The sequence below is a fragment of the Poromitra crassiceps genome (assembly GCF_964638095.1).
Source record: "Poromitra crassiceps genome assembly, chromosome: 11".
Taxonomy (NCBI): domain Eukaryota; kingdom Metazoa; phylum Chordata; class Actinopteri; order Beryciformes; family Melamphaidae; genus Poromitra; species Poromitra crassiceps.
Window position 1 is genome coordinate 10,270,062 of NC_139643.1, and position 22,783 is coordinate 10,292,844.

General features: G+C 42.1%; 1 protein-coding gene across 1 annotated transcript; it reads right to left on the minus strand.

Moving 5' to 3' along the window:
• Positions 1-2: 2 nt before the first annotated feature.
• Positions 3-21,776, minus strand: LOC310784820 (uncharacterized protein; the record flags this gene model as incomplete). Its single annotated transcript, XM_083645860.1, has 4 exons — positions 21,743-21,776; positions 17,703-18,063; positions 9,008-9,556; positions 3-19 (listed from the first exon to the last, which is right to left on the minus strand). Exons 2-4 carry the CDS (start codon positions 17,968-17,970, stop codon positions 3-5), a joined length of 834 nt encoding a protein of 277 aa, XP_083501986.1. The 5' UTR covers positions 17,971-18,063; positions 21,743-21,776.
• Between the last annotated feature and the right edge of the window lie 1,007 nt (positions 21,777-22,783).

A 22,783-nucleotide genomic window follows, 5' to 3' on the forward strand; every position in this document is an offset into this window, starting at 1 on the left:
ATTCAGCCGGAGTACACACCTGCGTAGACACATGAGAACTCACACGGGGGAAAGACCGTTCAGCTGCTCAGCTTGTGACAAAAGCTTTAGTCATAAAGAAGCCTTGAACAGACACATGAGCGTCCACACGGGAGAGAAAGCGTTCATTTGCGGTGTTTGTGGGAGAAGTTTTGCTCAGAGGTCACAGGTCAAAAGTCATAAGTGTAGTGATGGGAGCAGCAGCAGGTGAAGCTGCAGAGCTGCTGGTTGAGCTGAACTGTTCAGCAGTAACGGAACAATAAACTAGAGACACATCATGATCATTCAGGAGGAAAGCCAAACCCTTCTTGTCACTGTTGTGGTTTAGAGATGCAGCCAGATCTCAATACTGATTTTATCATCAAAGTGTTTTATCGTTTCTTCAGATAAAAATAGGACACTTTGAGAGCGCAGACGAAATCAGATCCACATTTAATGGGCTCTTCTTTGACCCGTGCTACAAGCTTCCACAAAGATTCACGAAAAGCGGCCCAGTAGTTCACACTCTGTCTCTCTCTACCAGTACCCCCCCCCCCCCCCCCCAAACACATACGTACCTTTGTCAGAAACTTTACCCTTCTCAACTTTGCAGACCACGGAGCTATGTTGCTATGTTGCGCCCGCTTCCCAGCTAGCGACCATAACATGGCTGATACCTATTCGTCTGGATGTCTAGTTTCCGCTCATACCCGACGCTCCGCTCGAGCTTAGAAACTGAGCTTGCGAGAGCTTGTCAAACCCGGCCTGCGCTGTGCTATAGGAAACTAGAAAGGCACTCGAATAGCGTCGACCTTTTAAGGACGATAGTCCAGTTTGCTTGTTATATGCAAATTTCGTCAGTCGGATCGGATTCGTGCCAAAATGTGATTGGTTCTTCCTTGGCCCACGCTACACACTTTCATCGAGTTTCAGGGAAATCGGCCCAGTAGTTTTTCCGTAATGTAATCCTGCTCACCAACAGACCGACAAACAGCAGCAAAAACATAACCACCTTGGCGGAGGTACTAAGAACATAAAACTGAACAGTACAATTTGTACAATAACATTTTTAGATTGAGTTGGGATTCCTATGTTTAAGTCAACGTACTCAGTCATTGTGAATTTATTCTGTAATTCACTTCATACATGTTTAGATATAGATGTCATAATACAACTTTTATTTATTGTTTTTTCCCCTTCACTTAAGACAGAATATTTTGATGTCTGATACTGTCTGATTCTCATAACCCGGCTGATCTTTGGAGAGGAACATGGTGCGAAATACAGGGGGTCTCGGGGGGGGGGGGGGGGGGGGGGGCCTTCATTAACAGTTGAGACCACCTGAAAGCCTCCACAGCAAAATGTTGGGGGGTCTCTGGAAAAATCTGCAATTGTCACTAAAATATATCTTACTAAGTCCAGTCTTCATTTGTCAAATAGCAAAACATTTATTCAACAATGTTGTATTGTTTCCTCGCCATTGAATACCCGGTTGTTTCTGGTAAAGATTCCTTCCATGGGTGGCGCTGTTGCAAATGGTCTGCATTCTCCACAATCCAAATGTTTAGTTGGAAGATCCCAAATGGACCTGCTTTGACATCGACACGGTTACAAATACAGACTAAATATGTCAGAGAAAGTAAAGTTCATTAGTTGCCAACATTGGATCCACTTCTAAAAAGCTGAATCAGAACAACGAAAACGTCGTGGAGGAAACACCAAGAGCACTAGGTAGGGGGGACCCCCGGTTGCCACCGGGTATTTCACATGCTAGAGAGGAAGATGACTCCATGTTTAGCTTGCATGTTAAGTTTCTTTGCATCCTTTATGCATTTTGGTGTATAACATGACACCATATGACTATATAGTTCTGATCGGGTCTGTTGGTGATTACCTGTTTGACCTTGCCCACTTTGATATATTTTGATCCTCTGTATTCTGTAGGATTGAAAGTAATATAAAATTCTGATTTATGTCTGTTTGTCTTCCTGAAGATCTACAAATATTAAGGTTTTATCAGTAAAGTGAATGGATTTTCAGACTGCCAGGTCAGTGCACCAGATAGAAGAAATCTAGATCATATGCACCTATTTGTTTTTGTCATGTATTTAGGGATGCACCGATATTAACATTGCTGTTATGGCCGATAACCGATATTTACCGATGTCGATATGATCTGTATAAAACCACATTTTTATGATCATCACATTTTGTACATACTGAAAAACACATGTTAACACTGAATTTGAAAAACTCATGCATTTCTTTATTTGCAAAGCCTTTGGAAAAGCCCATAAATCATAGATTTACTGCATTATTTCATATCAATGTGAAGAATTTGGCTGATAATGATAACCAATATTAACATTGCAACATCTGACCGATACCGATATGCAGTGGTGGAAGAAGTACTGAAAGTTTGTACTCAAGTAGAAGTACTGTTACCTTACTGAAATATTACTCAATTACAAGTAAAAGTACTGGTGTTAAAAATATACTTAAGTAAAAGTAAAAAGTACTCTTCTAAAAAACTACTCAGAGTATTAGTTACTTTTTTAACCATCGATTTTTAATAGCAGGCTGTCACAGGCATTCACTTGAAACGGGAGATCCATGTAGAAAATACATTATACACTTTCAACAAAGCACATTTCTCTAATAAATGATATGAATGAAAGATCAATCCCTTAGTATCAACAGGGAGCAAAACCCTAAATAACTGAAAACTGGTGGGTGGGAGGGGTCTGTCAGTCTGTCAGTCACACCTGCTTTGCTCTTCCCCCAGATGTTATTCATTTGTAATAATACTGGTAAGCATTGGACTCTTAACTGTTTTTGTATTGCTTAACTGTGAGTCTGTGACTGTTTTATTTCTGAACAGAAGGATTAGCCTCGCCTCCAATAAACAAAAACCCCTGATGCTGTTGCTGTGCATTTATTTGAAAAGGAATAGGGCCCACATGATATGCAAGTAAAATAATAATAGCAGCACAGACATCAGCACTCAGCAACACTTTTTCCAACAATAAAGAAAATAAATGTTATTCACATACCGAGTAACTGTTATCCTTATGATTAGTTTCCCGACTTTTCAAGATGTGCTCTGTACTGATACTGAACCAGTGGAAACAACTATTATGAAATTAATGGTTGTATTTTAATTTAAATATTTGCTTTGATTGAAACAAAAATCTTGTCATTAGTATTTTTTTTATAGCCTATAGCAAGCTGTTAGGAGTTAAACAGGTCATAATTCCCTCTCTCAATTTTATATTGCTGTGAAAACACATGTATTGTGCACTGCAAACTATTTGGGCTTATTTTTATTGTTGTTTTTTACGGAATACACATTGAATATCCACACTGGGTAGACTAGCCTCAATACCTAATATATACAATCAATGCTGTCTATACCCATGGTCACCTATTAGGCTACATTGCCGCCTGCCCTCCTAATATGGTCGGACAACGGTACATGTCATGACGTGTCACAGACCGCATATTTTGGGATTATTTTATCAAGTGGATTATGTCAATGAACGGGACTTGCGTGGCGTCCGTGGACAATGCATACCTTGGGTGGCATTTGGCTTCAGGTTTGTCTTTCACTTTGGTGAAGGGTTCAGCATCATGTCGCCTCCTCCTGAGTCCTGTGTCGTGAATGGTGAGTGAATGGAAAAATCCTGACCTGAAAATTGCTGTTTGACAGTCAAATTCCCCAAAACTACTGTATCTCTCTGAACTAGCTTTAACCACATCACACATTTAGGCTATTCTATGTGATCTCCTTTTGATAACTGATGTAATTTCCCCCCCACTTCCATTGACTGAGCCTCCCCTGAAACTGCTTGGAGGCCCCCCTCCCACTTTTAAAACTGATATAAAGTATAAGCCCTATACTACGTATAACGATATACGTTATACTACGTATAACGCTTCATAGTGCAAGCGCACTTTAAGGTATAAGGTTTAATGCACTTGCGCTATACAAGAAGCAAACAGAGTTCTGACTGATCCAAACCACATCCTCTACTCGGAGTACGAGATGCTACCCTCGGGCAGACGGTTCAGAGCCAGCCGCTGTAAAAGCAATAGATATGATCTCTCCTTCCTTCCTACTTCTATTGCACTGCTGAATAGACAGCGAGCCCCTTCCTCACGGGTGTAACACCTGCACTGATGGGAGGTGGCAGTATGGAAGCGCCAGAAACGTGATGGCTCTTGTCTTGTCTTTTTCTTGTACTTTTTTTTTAGTCCTTCTTGTGGTTTCTCTTTGCTTTTATTTTGCCATGGTTTTATGCTTCTATGTTTTTATGGTTCTATGCTTTTATTATTTACATGATAGTGCAATAAGGGTCAGTGTAATATGGGCGGGTGCAATTTTTCTTGCCTAAACAGGCACCGCTTGTTCCAGCCGGGTTCTGTGCAAGTCTTTGTTTAAACGCCACTCTTGTCTTGTTGTCATGTTGTTCTTTTCCTTTGTTGGTACATGTTACTGCCGATGGATATGCTGTAATGCACTTTGTTGCCCAAGACAAATGTCCCCTCGGGGACAATAAAGTTTATCTGATCTGATCTATACAGTGTTATATACGGTAATGCAGGCAGACTCATTGGGAAACTATAGTAAGTCGGGGAAATAGTTCAGTGTACTGAGATGATTATTAAATAAGTTAAAAACTACTTGAAAGCCTTCATCGCTTTAAAAAATGTCCTGTTCTTTTCAGTCTATGGTCCTGTCAAAGCCAAAATTAAGCTCATATGTGAATATCAAACAGAATTTTAAAAGAGAAAATGACCCTCTTCTAAAGCCACCTATTTCTGAAGAAAATGGTGAAAACGACATACCCAAACTAAAATGCTTACTGTGGCTGAACCGCTAGGGTTACAGACAACTGCCCAACCTTTTCTGAAAGGTAAGACTTTGAAGTTTCTGTTCCAAGTGTCAGAATGACTATGTGTTACTGACCCTGAGTAACACCAGCTCAAACACAGTGGTTGATTCTCACCTAGAATAAAAAACACTTTTGGAGTGTAAACAGTTACCTGTGGTTGTTGTATTTATGGCTAGAAACCCAATGGAGACATAGCCACAGGCCTTACCACATCCCAACTCAAAGAAGATGAAAAAATACCAAAACATGAGTATTTGGCAGTGGTTTTTGTAGGGAGATACCTAGGCGGATTTCCAAAAAGCCATTTGAAAAAGCCAAATAATCTGAAATGTTGTCTTTGTCTTTGTACAAAGACAGCTATAACTTCTGCTGTGTTGATCTGATCTGAAAACGGAAGACATGGTTCGATGCGCAAGATTCATGACTTATGTTACTTAGTAACTAAATGTCTTGTTTTGTGCATGTTTTTCTGTAATGTGTTGCTATATGTATGCTTTGGCAATGTAAGATGCACCTTAACATACCAATAAAGCCCTTTTGAATTGAATTAGTTCTGCCATAGTCATTGATGGTTTGAAGAACTGAAGTTGAAAGATTCCTTAGTTTCGTTATCATCTTCCTTTGTTGTCTAATGTAAGCCTATACACTGTACTCTGGTCCTGCCTTGGTGTGACTTTACAGTGTCTTGTAAGCCCATGGCATGCATACAAAAAGTTCACATGACAATAAGAAAAATGCATTCATTCGTTCATTCATTCTAAATGTGAATTCTGAATAGAGCAGGTTTGAAGATGCCATGGGGGAGAAGTGACTATTTTGAGTGACACAGCATGTCAGTGAACATTAATATCAAAGCAATAATATAGCAGGATAGAAATTAAGATCTTTGTAAACCATGTTGTAAAATTACCATTCCTGCTCTGAGCCTAGTCCATTATGGGGATAGGGTGACATCTACTGGTGTAAATGTGAAACTACTGGAAGATTCTGTCCCGCTAGCAAGGGTGAGAAATAAAAAGAAGGAATTTGGGTGCATTATACAGTACTAGTGTGGCTAGTATAAAGTAACACGAGGAGATGCATGATATTGACACCTACAGTAGAGACAAACTGCAAATATCTTCTCAAATGAGGTCAAATCTAATAGATGCCTGTGATCTAAATTTCTTCTATCTGGAGCACTTGCCCCTGAAATCGTCCGATAATCCATTCACTTTACTGATAAAATGTAATATTTGTAGGTCTTCAGGAAGACAAACGCATAATTTGAATCAGAATGTTATATTACTTTCAAGCCTACAGAATACAGAGGATCAAAATAGATCAAAGTGAGCAAGGTCACAAACGTGCATAAACCAAAAGACTCGTAACAGCTGGCATCATGTTATACACCAGGCGTGTCAAATTCATTTGAGTGTACACATGCCAGAGCGACCCAATTTGGTCTCAAGTGGGCCAGACAAAGAAAATCAATAACCTATAAATAAAAGCACAAGATGTTCCTGTTTCTTTGAGTGTAAATAATGACAGGTGCAGGTTTTCACGTAGGGTTATCTCAGCTACCATCAAACAAATGATCAAATCTACAGTCTGTAACTGTGCATTACAATTGACGGTAACTGTGCAATTATCTACAGTCACAGGGAATGAAAATTAGAATTAAAATGAAAATAGTTGACCATTCGTGATGCTCCTGAAACCTGGTACCTCTTAGCCTTCACAAGTGCATCACCTGGTACCTCTTAGCCTTCACAAGTGCATCACATTGCATTGAATCAGTGGAATTTTTACACTTTGCAAAGTCATCCTGTGTGCTGGATTGGGCTCTGTGGCGGGCCGGTTTTGGCAACCCTTATACACTCAAATGCAAAAAAGGACGCAAAGAAACAGAGAAAATTAAATTTAAGATGCAATAATATCGATGAACATAGTAGCAAGTCATAAAGCAAAAAAAAAAAAGATATACATCACATCATTTACAGTCATACATTTTGACAGTCAGTAGCTGTACAATGTTAATCACAATGTCTTGAACGATGTAAAATGAAAATATATTTTCCAGCTAAACATGGAGTCATCTTCCTCTCCCAGGGTCACAGCCGGTTTATGAGAATCAGGCAGTATCAGACATCAAAATATTCAGTCTGAAGTGAAAAAAAATAAAATAACGCTTCATTATTTCATATACGGTATATCTCAACTTTTTCAAGCACTTTTTTTTCATTTTCAAGGACGCAAAGCAAAGAATTCATTTTCAAATATAAATTGAGCGTGCCTTAAATAAATCAATTCTACTAATCCTGTCAGCTGGACGGGAAAAATATTTGTCCGATGTCAATTTTAATTTGGAGTTTTAATCATGGTAAATGTAGCAAAACAGGCCAGACTGGTCACTGGGCGTCTGTTCCCACATCCAGGTCAAAACTATGGAAAATAACTATGGACAATATCAATAAAATTAAAATGGTGATTATCAGAGATGCACAAGTCATTTTTTTGTAAGTCCAAGTCAGGTCTCAAGTCTTTTATGGTTGTAATGAGTGTTTTAGCATCTGCGAACATGTTTGCTAACTGTCCGTATGAGCTAACGTTAACTTTCACATTACCATGACTGACCTGTCAGGTGCCTGATAGTTTGATGTGGTCGATGCAGCATCCTTTATTTTGATACTGCAGACATTGAATTTAGCGATTGTTGTTGTTTGGGCCTTGTGTGAAGTTATTAAAGCCAAAGGTTATGACAAATTCCCCAGCAGATGCAGGTGTGCTGCTCACCATAGAGTAACATCAGAGTTGCTGCACCATTACTGCATGCAACATTGGGGAGTGAAAGCGATGCGTCAGGGAAGAAGCTCTGATTCTGAGCAATTTAGTTATAATCACTTGATCAACAAAACTTTGGTCAAAATCTAAGTGTGTTATGTGGTCCATTTGAATTTGAAGGACTTTTAAAGCACTTGGTTAAATGGGCTATTTTCATGGTATTCCAGTACTTGGAATTCCCCCCCCTCAAAATCCAAGCACTTCACATGTATAAATTGAATTACAGAATGCATTCACAATGACGTAAACGCAAGTATCCCAACTCAATCTAAAAATGTTATTGTACAAATTGTATTGTTGATTTTCTTTTCTTATTACCTCCACCAAGGAAGTTATGTTTTCGGTGCCATTTGTCCGTCTCTGTTGGTTAGCAGAATAATGGAAAAAATACTCCTGGGCTGATTTTCATGAAACTTGTTGGAAGCATCATGGGCAAAGGCAGAACCCATAAAATTTTGGCACGGATCCAATCTGACTCACAAAATTTGCAGATTAGACCGGATTATTGGGATCTGCGAAGGGCTAATTTGTAATGGCACAGCATAGTCCGTGTTTGACGAGCTAGCTAGCTGGAAAGCGAGTGCAACATACAGTAGCTCCAAAGTCAGCCAAGTTGACAAAGATAAAGAGTTTGACAAAAGTACTGGCGGCGGAGGGGCACTGGTAGAGGGAAGATAGTGTGTGAACTACTGGGCCGCTTTTCATGAAATTTGTGGAATGATGAACTATCATGATGTGTCTCTAGGTTATTGTTCTCTTACTAGTGAACAGTTCAGCTCAACCAGCAGCTCTGCAGCTTCAGCTACTGCTGCTCTCACCACCACACTGATGCTGGCTGACTTGTGACTTGTGACTAAAACTTTTCCCACAAACGCTGCAACTGGACTCTTTCTCTCCTGTGTGGACGCTCATGTGTTTAGTCAATTCTGCTTGACACCTAAAACCTTTGCCACAAACTGAGCAGCTAAAAGGTCTTTCCCCTGTGTGAGTTCTCATGTGTCCAACCAGGATTGTACGCTGGGTGAATGACTTGCCACAAACGGAGCAGCTAAAGGGTTTATCTCCTGTGTGCACTCTCATGTGTCTCTTCAAGTGTACTTTACTACTATAACTTTTGTCACAAGCTGAGCAGTTGAAAGGTCTTTCCCCTGTATGGATTCTCTCGTGGTCCTTTAATGTGTTACTATGCCTGAATGTTTTACCACAAACTGAGCAGCAAAATGGTTTCTCTCCTGTGTGGGTTCTCATGTGTGACTTCAACTCTGATTTAAGTTTAAAACCTTTGTCACAACCTGAGCAACTGAAGGGTTTTTCCCCTGTATGGATTGCCATGTGGTATTTATGAGTTCGACTCTTGCTGAACGTTTTACCACAAACTGTACAGATAAATGGTTTCTCCCCTGTGTGGATTCTCATGTGTTCCTCCAAGTCATCTTTACGACGAAATGTTTTGCCACAGTCTGAGCAACTAAATGGTCTCTCCCCTGTGTGGACTCTCATGTGTTCATTCAAATTTCCTTTTTTATGAAATCTTTTACCACAGTTTGAGCATCTAAATGGTTTTTCACCAGTGTGGGTTCTCATGTGTCTGTTCAAGTCTCCTTTGCGACAAAAACTTTTGTCACAAACTGAGCAGCTGAAAGGTTTTTCGCCTGTCTTTCTCTGCAGACGTCCCTCGCCGTCTCCCTCCTGACTGGTCCAGAGTTCCTCCTCCTCCTCTTCTTCTTCTTCTTCTTCTTCTAGGTGTGGGGGGTCTGGGTCCTCCTGGTCCAGACTGGGGCTCCACTCCTGCTGCTCCTCTTCTTTACAGACCAACAGCTGCTGAACATCTGGAGGCAAGACTGAAATACACACATACACACAGAGGCCCTCATTTATCAAGCCAACGTACGAAGGAAAACTGTGCCTACAGTCTACCCCCCCAGAATAACTTTATTACTCATTGCATAAATCATACTGTATTGAATGCTTCTGTTAATTATTTTATGTTTATATTGTTGTTGTTGTTTTTTTATCTACCTGTTTTAGACCAAGGACCACATTGGAAATAAGTCTTGACTTTATTGTGCTTTATCCTTGATGTTATTCTTTGAGATCCGTGTCTGTACTTTGTTTAGCACACTGTATTTCAATTTGTAACCGTCAAATCAAATCAAATCAAATCAAATCAAATTACCTTATTACTTTATATTTCATGACTAGGGATGCACGATATATCGGCAATCATATCGGTATCGGCCGATGTTAGTCATTTTTTAACATATCGGTCATATCGGTATCGGTCAGATGCTGCAATGTTAATATCGGTTATCATTATCGGCCAAATTCTTCACATTGATATGAAATAATGCAGTAAATCTATGATTTATGGGCTTTTCCAAAGGCTTTGCAAATAAAGAAATGCATAACTTTTTCAAATTCAGTGTTAACATGTGTTTTTCAGTATGTACAAAATGTGATGATCATAAAAATGTGGTTTTATACAAATCATATTGACATCGGTAAATATCGGTTATCGGCCATAACAGCAATGTTAATATCGGTTATCGGCATCGGGCAAAATTTTCATATCGGTGCATCCCTATTCATGACCTTGGTATTATACAGTTCTATCTGGCATTTTTGTGTAAAATGAGTTTATCACATACACTTAATCTCTGGATGGTACTTTATCCTTGTGAGGTGTTATTCTTCATTTCCATAAGGTTTTGGACCAAATATTTGAAAAACGAAAAGTTCTCCCAAAGTACACAAACTTGGTATTATAAAGTTCTATCTCACAAAAAGCGGTTTATCTCGAGAACCGTTCGTCCGATGAACTTCAAACTTGGGGAATGCGCTGCTGGGAACTAGGGTTGGGGCGACGATGTCGGGCACAGCCGATGGTCTCATGGTAACATCGTGATGTCTAGGATAAGAGCCGTGTGTGCACGCATTGCATAACTGTTTTTAGCACGGGGAACTCACGCACACAAAACAATGCACCGCAGCAGCAGGCAGCAGCTCGTGTTGTAAACATAAAATTAACGACACTTCTTAACACATTCACTGCCAGCCGTTTTTTTTTTTTACTGTAGGTAGGTTCTGCCAGAGGGTTTTTTTGAGGATTCTGGCTCATCTTTCAAGACCCGAGGATTCTTTTCTGCTAAGATTTTGTGAACACACAATATCTCAAAAGAACTAATAGAATGTGTGCTTTCTCTGTCTAAAAGAGTTAGTTTGTAGAGTTAGTAGTTATGTAAGCATTAGCAGTTGAATACAGCATGGTTTCAGCGTCAGAAAAATTATTCTGAGATAAACGGCTTTTTGTGAAATTCGATAGAACAGTCACTTTAACCATTCATTTTTGGCATCAGTAAGACGTCAGACATCTAAACAATAGTTTTGAACAGTAATTTCCTCCATAACAGCAGGAAACCCCCCTCTGCTTCCAACTACTCCCTCCGTGTGTGTCTTCTTGGCTGCAGCGGCCGTGTCAAAAGCTCGTTTCTGCTTTGCTGCTGCTGTGCCTGTCTGCGCGGCCGCTCTTTGAGGAAGTCTGGATGGACTCGCTCGATTCTTGGAGTTTTGGTTGAGAGCTTTGATGAAGCTTTTGCGATTCTGGTCATATTTATGCTGCGTGTTTCAAAGTGTGTTCCACCCGTAATCTATTATGCAAATTTGCAATCCCGCACCGCCAGCAATCAGCGCGAAAACGAAAGCGTTTTCGCCAATCCATTTTACAGAGAGAATGGTTTCCTCACGCGTTCCCGTGCAGTTTTGGCTCCCTCTTTCTACTGTGGAGAGACATGTCGCCACTCAGTGGGTCGGTAAAATAGATTATACACATTCAATACCTCCAATTCTGGTATAGGAGACGTAAAAGGGTTAGATCAACGTCCCACCGTCAAAAAAAAAAAAACGATTTTTTTTTTGACGTAAAAACACGTCATTGGCAGTGAACGGTTGGATTTTGTTTGACGTAAAAACACGTCATTGGCAGTGAACGTGTTAAGTAGTAGCTGAGCCTGTGATAAGATACACAGCTGCATTGACGAGCTCATAGTCAGACAGCAGGGGGAATTCGGTTCGTAACGTTACGCCTCCCCAGATTAATAACATTTAATGGCAACTATAATATCCACACATCGGACGAGAGCAGTTGGATGAAAATCGACCATCAGGACATATGATGAGGAGCTTTTTGTCACAAGTTTATAAGCCTGGAAGAGTTTAGCCGCGGACGCTGCTGAGCCTTCTTTCAAAATGTGAGGATTTGTTCCTCTGTTCAACAGGCTGCTGCAGTGTAAGCACTGCTGTTGTGGATATTCTTAGAGCCACTACACAGCAGCATCGCTGAACGCACAACGTTTATGTTTATGTTACGATTGACAAAACCGATTGATAACGCAAAACACTTGAGCCATTTTCGGTGGAGTTGATCGCATATAAACACATCTGAAACCACCATGCTGAAACATATCAGAGGTGTCATATAAACACAGCTGAAACCACCATGCTGAAACATATCAGAGCAGAGGTGTCATATAAACACAGCTGAAACCACCATGCTGAAACATATCAGAGGTGTCATATAGACACAGCTGAAAGCACCATGCTGAAACATATCAGAGCAGAGGTGTCATATAAACACAGCTGAAACCACCATGCTGAAACATATCAGAGGTGTCATATAGACACAGCTGAAAGCACCATGCTGAAACATATCAGAAGTGTCATATAAACACAGCTGAAAGCACCATGCTGAAACATATCAGAGGTGTCATATAAACACAGCTGAAACCACCATGCTGAAACATATCAGAGGTGTAATATAGACACAGCTGAAAGCACCATGCTGAAACATATCAGAGGTGTCATATAAACACAGCTGGAAGCACCATGCTGAAACATATCAGAGGTGTCATATAGACATAGCTGAAACCACCATGCTGAAACATATCAGAGGTGTCATATTGACACAGCTGGAAGCACCATGCTGAAACATATCAGAGGTGTCATATAAACACAGCTGGAAGCACCATGCTGAAACATATCAGAGGTGTCATATAGACACAGCTGAAAGCACCATGCTGAAACATATCAGAGGTGTCATATAAAGTTATAAACACAGCTGGAAGCACCATGCTGAAACATATCAGAGGTGTCATATAAACACAGCTGAAAGCACCATGCTGAAACATATCAGAGGTGTCATATAAACATAGCTGAAAGCACCATGCTGAAACATATCAGAGGTGTCATATAAAGTTATAAACACAGCTGGAAGCACCATGCTGAAACATATCAGAGGTGTCATATAAACACAGCTGAAAGCACCATGCTGAAACATATCAGAGGTGTCATATAAACACAGCTGAAAGCACCATGCTGAAACATATCAGAGGTGTCATATAAACACAGCTGGAAGCACCATGCTGAAACATATCAGAGGTGTCATATAAACACAGCTGAAAGCACCATGCTGAAACATATCAGAGGTGTCATATAAACACAGCTGAAAGCACCATGCTGAAACATATCAGAGGTGTCATATAAACACAGCTGAAAGCACCATGCTGAAACATATCAGAGGTGTCATCTAGACACAGCTGAAAGCACCATGCTGAAACATATCAGAGGTGTCATATAAACACAGCTGAAAGCACCATGCTGAAACATATCAGAGGTGTCATATAAACACAGCTGAAAGCACCATGCTGAAACATATCAGAGGTGTCATCTAGACACAGCTGAAAGCACCATGCTGAAACATATCAGAGGTGTCATCTAGACACAGCTGAAAGCACCATGCTGAAACATATCAGAGGTGTCATCTAGACACAGCTGAAAGCACCATGCTGAAAAATATCGGCGGTGTCATTAAGTGTATGAGACACTTCTGTAACTTCTGTCATCTGTAATGTATGCCAGGATAAAATACCTTGTGGGAGAAGCGTTAGTAATCCTTGCAGCAGACAGTCGAGCAGGATGAAAAGCAACTCCTCATGTCACTATAGTTTCCTTCGCGTTAGCTTGTTAGCATTAGCTGCGGTAACGTTAGTTGGAGTGCTTATAACATCAGAGTGTCACGCACACCAGACTATGTCAACAATGGCTCTGGAAGATAAATGTCCGTTGCTTTGATTGAAACTACCAAGACTGAAATGGAAAATTAAATGGATAAAGTTGGGCTATTTCTCCATTTGGGTCGGGTTGCCAGATGGTCCCAGCACAAAGACTGCTCAAAATGCACACAAAACCGCCCAAGCAATGCAGATCTATTCGAGACAATCTGGCAACACGGAGTCTGATGCGTGCTACCTAAATGCACGTGGTTTTTGTTTACATGGTGAACGTAAATATTGAGGGAGGAAAAAAAAATTTGAACTGCGACTTTGATGGATGAAATGTACAATGGAAACTTTTAGACATATAATACTGTTATAACAGCTGATATAAGGACATATAATACTGCTACAGCCTATCAGCTGCTATTAAAAAATAAATACGCTGATGCGAACAGCGTGAGTATAATATCATATACAGTAGATGGGGAGATAACGGGAGAGAGTGAAAGCTATCAAAGCTAACTATATGCACTACATTTTCTCCTTGGGCTAACTTCTATTCATTGTCCTATTCAAATCACCCAATTTTGCTGGGGACTCGTCAAGCTGACGTTCGAGTATTTAGGACCAGCTGCCCCCGGCAAGGCTCCAAGTCGAGGCGTCACGCAGAAGAATATTTCAGTCTTTAAGCCCCAGACACACCAAGCCGACAGCCGGCCGTCGGACATGTCTGTGCGTCTGTCGCTCTAGTATTTGCGGTGCGTCCCCGTCTGTCGCTCTAGTATTTGCGGTGTGTCCCACACTGTTAGCTCTAGGCTGCTCTGACGGCGGCTTTTCCAGCTGATTCAAAATGTTGAATCGGCACCGGGTTGTCGGTGAGATAAATCACTCTGATTGGCTGGTCAGCGCAGGAGAAGAGAGGCCACACACAAAACGCTCTGCTCATTTTACAACTTCATCTCATCTGATAAATCCAAAACACGGATATTTTCACGACGACGTGCCTTTGGGAACGTCCCTTCAGCCTGTCTCTGTAGATCACATCACCCATTTAGTGTGGTTTCTCCTTATTTTACACCTCCGCCTCTTCCTTTCTTCTTCCACAAGTAAAAGACCAGGCCAGGGCTGACAACGCCAGCGCCATTTGCAACTTTTTACCAGACATATTTGATTAGAAGTAACTATGTTATGAAACTCTCGTCATTGCAAGGAAATCCATCGAGGAGCCGACAGCCAAATGTCTCCAGTCCAGAGACTTGAAAACAGCTGTTCTAATCTTGTGATCAACTAGCTGGTTACTAGCCAACTAATTAACTAACCTGAACTGACGTGACGAGTCTGATGACAGCTGTCACCAGCCGTGAGTTGGCAAAAGACGGGTGAACACTAGACCCTTTTCACGGGGGTCATTTTGTGTCGAAAAGGCAGGGTAAACACAGGTGCAAGGCTGCAAGCAAGACACCAATGAGGGTTTCCACTTTCCAACTTCCAATCATGGAAGTTGAAAACCCTCATTAGCGTTTTCCTCGCACCTGTGTTTACCCTGCCTTTTCGACACAAAATGGCCCCCGTGAAAAGGGTGTCTTGACAAAGCTTTGGGTTAGCTTTAGCTTATACATCTATTAGAAAAATAATGGACACCTGCACACTGTCTTCACTTGCTCAAAATTGGAAATTTCTGTGCAAGAGACTTTGGTTGAGCTTATATATCTATAAAATCGTTTGCTTGGGTTAGAGTTATTTTTCCTGGATAACAGGACAATCCCGGAATGGAGTATTTTTGTTGAGTGAATTGAACTGGTAACATCCCGAAGTGGAATATTTTTTTTCCTTTGTAAACTGAACTGAGGGAACTGGACTGAACTATAAAGAACATTTCTTCTAGCTGTTTCTAGTCTCAACAGTCTTGTGCTCCAATTACCTCTCACAAAAAAATAATCATGTTGGCGGTTTCCTTTAGCCTACACAATATAAAATATTGATGTAGGGGGGGGATAAAATGTGCTGCACTTTCAATTTTATGCATGAAATGTAGGCCTATTATGTCAAATGGAAACTGTTCTATAAGAGACTGCTACAGCTGCTAAACTAGAACGACCGCACCGCGGATTTATGCCTCCACCATTAGTTCATTCTTCAAAATGGCGTTGGAGAGGTCACAGTGACCTTGGCCTTTGACCTTTGACCACCAAAATCTACTCAGTTCATCCTCGAGTCTAAGTCGATGTTTGAGGCATATTTGATGAAATTCCGTCAAGGCGTTCCTCAGATATCGCGTTAACGAACATTGGTCGGACGGACGGACGGACCAACCGGATCCATAATGCCTCCGGCCTGGCTATCGCTGGCGGAGGCATAAAAAAAAGTTGGTGATCGGTGATCAATCGGTGATCGGTCGGCGCAAATATTTCTCGTCGGCGATCGGCGACCCAAAACGTGGTCGGTGCACCCCTAGTGCTAGTAGCCCGTCGACTGTCGTGTTGGCAGTGTGTTCAAATGCAACTTTATTGCCCCGACACAGGAGACGTGAGACACAGGAGACGTGAGACACAGGAGACGTGAGACACAGGAGACGTGAGGAGACGTGAGACACAGGAGACGTGAGACACAGGAGACGTGAGACACAGGAGACGTGAGACACAGGAGACGTGAGACACGTGAGACACAGGAGACGTGAGACACAGGAGACATGAGACACAGGAGACGTGAGACACAGGAGATGTGAGGCGACACAGGAGACGTGAGACACAGGAGACGTGAGACACAGGAGACGTGAGACACAGGAGACGTGAGACACAGGAGACACAGGAGACATGAGACACAGGAGACATGAGACACAGGAGACGTGAGACACAGGAGACGTGAGACACAGGAGACGTGAGACACAGGAGACGTGAGACACAGGAGACGTGAGACACAGGAGACGTGAGACACGTGAGACAGGAGACGTGAGACACAGGAGACATGAGACACAGGAGACGTGAGACACAGGAGACGTGAGACACAGGAGACGTGAGACACAGGAGACACAGGAGACATGAGACACAGGAGACGTGAGACACAGGAGACATGAGACACAGGAGACGTGAGACACAGGAGACGTGAGACACAGGAGACATGAGACACAGGAGACACAGGAGACGTGAGACACAGGAGACGTGAGACACAGGAGACGTGAGACACGTGAGACACAGGAGACGTGAGACACAGGAGACGTGAGGCGACACAGGAGACATGAGACACAGGAGACGTGAGACACAGGAGACGTGAGGCGACACAGGAGACGTGAGACACAGGAGACGTGAGACACAGGAGACGTGAGGAGACACAGGAGACGTGAGACACAGGAGACGTGAGGAGACACAGGAGACGTGAGACACAGGAGACGTGAGACACAGGAGACACAGGAGACGTGAGACACAGGAGACGTGAGACACAGGAGACGTGAGACCCAGGAGACGTGAGACACAGGAGACGTGAGACCCAGGAGACGTGAGACACAGGAGACGTGAGGCGACACAGGAGACGTGAGACACAGGAGACGTGAGGAGACACAGGAGACACAGGAGACGTGAGGAGACACAGGAGACACAGGAGACGTGAGATGACGCATCACTCAGGCTCTAGTTGCCACTAAACTTTTCTAGTTCTCCTCAGTGTGTCTGGGGCTTTACACTAAGTCATATGGTATGTAATCTGATTACCTACTATGGCAATGAAAAAGTGATTCTGATTCTGATTCCATCCGCCAAATTTATCAATGAACACTCATTCTTACGACGTGACTGGCGAGATACGAACGTTTCATAAATGCCATGTGAACCACGGTGTAAGAGGATTAATACGTGCGGATCTGCGCGGTTTCTACGATCCCTTGATAAATGAGGGCCAGTGTTTAGCTTGACGCTGCTCCTAGCTATGGTCTGGACTGACTAACCTGCTCTGTGCAGCTTCACTACGTCGAGCAGCTTCCTCTGGCTGTGGACTTTGTCCTCGTACTCCGCCACGGTCTTCTCAAACAGCCCGAAAATCTCCTGCGCAGCCGCAGTTAGTCGCCCGGTGAGCAGCGCTCTCAGCTTCTCCGGCGGGATTTCGGACGTTTCTTTTGCTTTTTCCACCAGCAGCAGGAAGTCTTCAGCAGCACAGCTCATGCGCTCCAGTACACACACCCTCAGCAGCTGCGGGCCCCCCAAGCTGACAGACATTTTACTCTGCTTCTGTTCTACCAAACAGCCAAAGCCGTCCTTCCAAGTCTGAAAAACACGGAGGCGCTGACGTCCGGATCAATGTCAAGGAGCCTATAACGAAAGAAGAGACATCACATCATACCAATGTTCCAAGGACTTTTACTGGACATTTACATTGACATGGTACATGGACATTATCTTAATCCTCCCCCCCCCCTCCCCCCGGAGCTCGACAGGGCCTAAAAAAAATAAAGTTGGGTTCCTGTTGGTTGTCAGTTGAGGTGATGGTCGGTAGGGAATTTATTTTATTTTTTTATTTTTATTTTTTTTCCAGTGGCAGCAAGGGATAGGAAATATATATATATTTTTTTTTCCTTAAAATTACAGCAGCGATGGATACTTTTTTCATAACATAGCCTACATGTACTCTACCACTGTGCTCTACACACGTTTTTATATGAACAACATATTTAAGTCAATATGAATGCTTTCATATCAAACATGTTTGATATTTAGGACTGAAAATCTGCGCGAATACATCATCCTGCTGCTGCGCAAGCCTCCCGTCATTATCGTTAATTGACGCGGCGCCGCACTGCAGGCATCAGATAGGCTACCAAATACCAACAGCACAGAACCATGAGTATTTTGGGGAAAATGTCACTAATTTATATCACAATGAATGACCAATGAATAAAAAGTTGTTATAGGCTACCGTAGTTTCAAAGCCCTTGCCAGTCAGAGGCTGTTGATCTCCTACCTGTCTATCAGGCAGTGTGGGGGGGAAAGGCATTGCTGCTGCATCCAAACTTTTGCCGATCTCATCTGACATGCAGCAGGGAAATATATTTTGGTAGCCGATGTGTTTGTGTCCTCACTTGTCCAGACAATCTTGCTATAGAGTCTCGTTGTTTACGCGCTTGTTAAACTGCCGTGAGATTCATTTGTTTGGGGAGCATATGCGAAACGGGCTGAAAGAGGAAAAGATAGAGAGGTGGGGTGGGGGACGCTCCAAAATCGAAACAGGTTCAGAGTATGGCTGCTGATACGAATATATTCCTGAAGCACGTTTTCAAATGATTTTAACCCCAATCTCACAATTCTGGTTGGCACGCTGCTGCATGGGCAGAGAAGCGACACAAAGCACATGTCCGTCATGCTCCCTCCATGCCATTTTCGTTTTAAAGTATCCGTAGCGAAAAGCACCTTCGGGCAGTGGCAAACCCCGCCCCTTAGCGCAACCGTCAAATCAACAAGCCCATAAAATAAATTGGGTCGCACGTAAATTGACAGGGTCGGTCGGAAACCGGAACCGAACTTTATTTTTTTTTTAGGCCCAGTAACTTTTTTCACCATCGTCCCGGAACATCCCAAAATAAATATAAGCCATCCCCAAGCCGTCCCGAATTTAAGATCTTTGTTTTTCTACATACATTATTATTAGTTCAAATAATTCAAAGTGACCTTTAAAATAAATAAAACATCATAACAAATGGCTCAATCATCAACCTTATTATTGAAATTCAAATGTAAATGTTTCTATCTATCTATCTCTATGTTAAATGCTTCTTTCTATCCATCTATCTAATTTAGATGTTTCTTTCCATCTATCTATCTATCTTTCAGTTCACTATATTATTTAGGGTTGTGCGATGTCAACCAAATAACCATCGCGGTTGTGATTAATTCATGATTTATGAAGTCGTTGCAGTGCCATTTGGCTGGGCAGGTGCCGCTGCAATGCACGTTCACATTTACAACAGGACAGCTGAGCTCTACATGTCATGAGAGACCAGCGGGATTGGATAGGCTACTACAGCAACAGAGCGAGGCGACTGAAAGTGTAGGCTATATTGAAAGGCGCAAAACAAATAACATTAACGTTACAGATCCTGACCAACGATGTGTGTGTGTGTGTAGAATTCAACTAGCTGGAAGAAAACGGACAGAATTACTGGCGGCTAACGTTAGATTTAGGGATGGGCATTTTGAATTAATTTCCATAATCGAAATTCGGGAAAATTAACAATCGATTATCGATTATATTAATATTTTGTTTAAATATATATATAGACGGTTTTAACTTGACAACAAAAACATTCTAAATTGAACCCCTGCTCACTTCCTGTTGCAGTGTTTGCTATGGACATAAAAGAAAAAAAAAACATTCAAGTGCAGGACTGACCATTCCATGAAAACCGTCTATACAGCTGAGCAGCGAAAACAAAAGTAACAATGTCGAGTGAATATTTCTGCAGTTTGCCGAATGCTGAGAAAAAGGAAGTGCTGTGGGGTTGCGTGCTGGTGAAAACCGTCTATATATATATATATTTTTTTTTTTACAAAATGCCTATGTGCGAAGCGCTATGAAGCGCTTTTCAATCCGCCTGGTAATGGTGCTCAGTAAGGGAAGCTCATACGCTGGCTCAATCACACTGATCAGGTGTTGAAAACTGTTGCCCTCAACGATATGTATGTATATTTTTTCATGAGCTCATTTTTCTTCAGAAGCCACCAAGAGCCGTATTTAAGCTGTATTTTCTGAGGGTCCATGAACGTGCATCCATGAACGCGCATGGCCGCGGGAGCGGGGCTTCGGTGTCATCACTTCCTTATGTGAAGCTTTAAACTGGATCCCAGGCTGCTCGGTCTGTTAGCTACGTGCTGCCTGTATTACTATTACAGTCCCATTTTGGCTTTTATTAAAGGAACAGCTCACCCTAAAATCCAAAATACCTGGCCTCTCACTTGTAGTGCTATTTATCCATCTATATCATTTTGTGTTAGTTGCCTGAGCTTTGGACAGAGTTTCTGCATTCTCTCCAATACAATGGAACTGGATGGCACTCGGGTTGTGGTACTCAAAGTGCTAAAGAAATACATTTGATCAACTCAACGGCAATGTCTCTTTCCATAAATCATGACCCCGTGACTCAAAATAATCCACAGACCTTGTTATGAGCAGTTTCATGGAGGAACTATTTTCCCAGCCCATGGCTGGGAGTTGAAGCGTAAACAAACACGTGCGTAGCCCTAACGTTAAATTGTTTCTTAAAGCACGCACATTATTTTAAACTGTGTAAATGAACGTCATGAAAATATTTATTAAACAAATTTCCATGACTTTTCCAAAACCTTGTCAGATTTTATGTTTTTCCAAAACTTTTCCATGACCTGGACATTTTTTTTAATTTCCATGATTTTCCAGGCTTTTCCATGACCGTACTACGAACCCTGCCTTTAGGTGACAGCCACCTTTTTCGTCCTAAAATAGGAGGATTTCTAAGTGGTTTTATGTCTGGCCTGGTGTCAGGTGCAAGCAAAACAGTAATGATCGGTATAATCATTAGTGTTTTGCTTGCACTATGTGTACCCTGCCTTTTCGACACAACATGGCCCCCGTGAAAAGGATCTATACCGCCGGGCCGGAGTCACAGCAATCCAGATTTGAAGGCCGCATAATCTAGGTAGAAAATGCCCAACCCTAGTGTGCACATATGCGCGAGCGGTGGAAAACGGATCGTAAATTAAAACAATATGGAAGAGCATGAACAGTTTAAGGCAAGTCCTGTTGTGAGTGCGTATTAGTTAACGTAAGGCTACGTGTACGAAAACGTAGTGGAGCCCGCAGTGAACACAATAATATTGTAGTCTCAGAGCAAGCGAGACTACATGTTCTCCGTTTAGTGTGAGACAGACTGAAAAAATAGTTTCCTATTCGAAACTCACTTTCAGACACCATCGAAGTTTAAGAACATTACCGATCATGCAAATATTAACTCATACTCACGAGGCAAGCGGAATGCACGAGCCAGAGCTTCTCTTGACGATTCTGGCTCACACACACAAAGGGAAGTGTTTGCTGGTCCCGACCCAAGGAACCAATTAAGAAGGAAAATACAACACCATCACGTCAGCAGCGTTCGAATTTTGCATCGGGGACAGACGGGCAGGGAAAGTCCCCCAACATTAACGAAAACACATAGCCTAATAGATCGAAAGACCTGTACGTGGAAGCATTTTTCAATCAAAAGGTGAAACAACACTAGAACAACACTAAAGAAGGAAGAGACACAGACATCACTCACGTCTAAAGTGTTACACTTTAGACGTGAGTGATGTCTGTGTCTCTTCCTTCTTTATATGTTCCTCGACCCGACCCCGGAAATACACAGGAGGGATTGACCGGGTCCCACACCCATTTACCACCGATACCAAACCTGACTTGTGTTCCTAGTTCCGCCTGGCGCATCCTTGTCTCTCTTTTGAGTTTGCTCCACCGGCGACGGTGAGTTTCAGGAATATAGACCTTACATGTCCGCTGTCACTGTGACTTTAGTTGAGTTCAAACACTGCATCGTTTGGACAGTGAAGGCCTGTGCGCGTCCATTAAGAGGCAATATTACCTTTTGGTCACAGAGTTGAGTCCCTAATTGCGACATGTAGCTAGGATGCTAATGTTAGCTAGCAGGCTTAGCTCTGCATTACTGGCTGTATGAGCTGATGTATCGAGGTATATGGCGATGATAACGCAATAACTATAGTTCAGGAGATGCTGTACTTATGTAGGTTACTTATTATGGAGTGAAATATTGATTGTTCATAGACGCTCGTAACGAGGCACAGTTCTAGTGTGGCAAATAGACAAATAGTGGAGCTAATAGCTAACGTTAGGCCTAGGTGTAGTGTATACCATTTATGTAACATTTAGATTCTTATTTACATGAGAGGTATTCAATGTTAAATCTTATTAGTTTTTTTTACCATGTTATTTCCAGTACTGTGTAAGATATCCCGTAGTAGGTTAATGTATGGCCATCTTATTATTGTT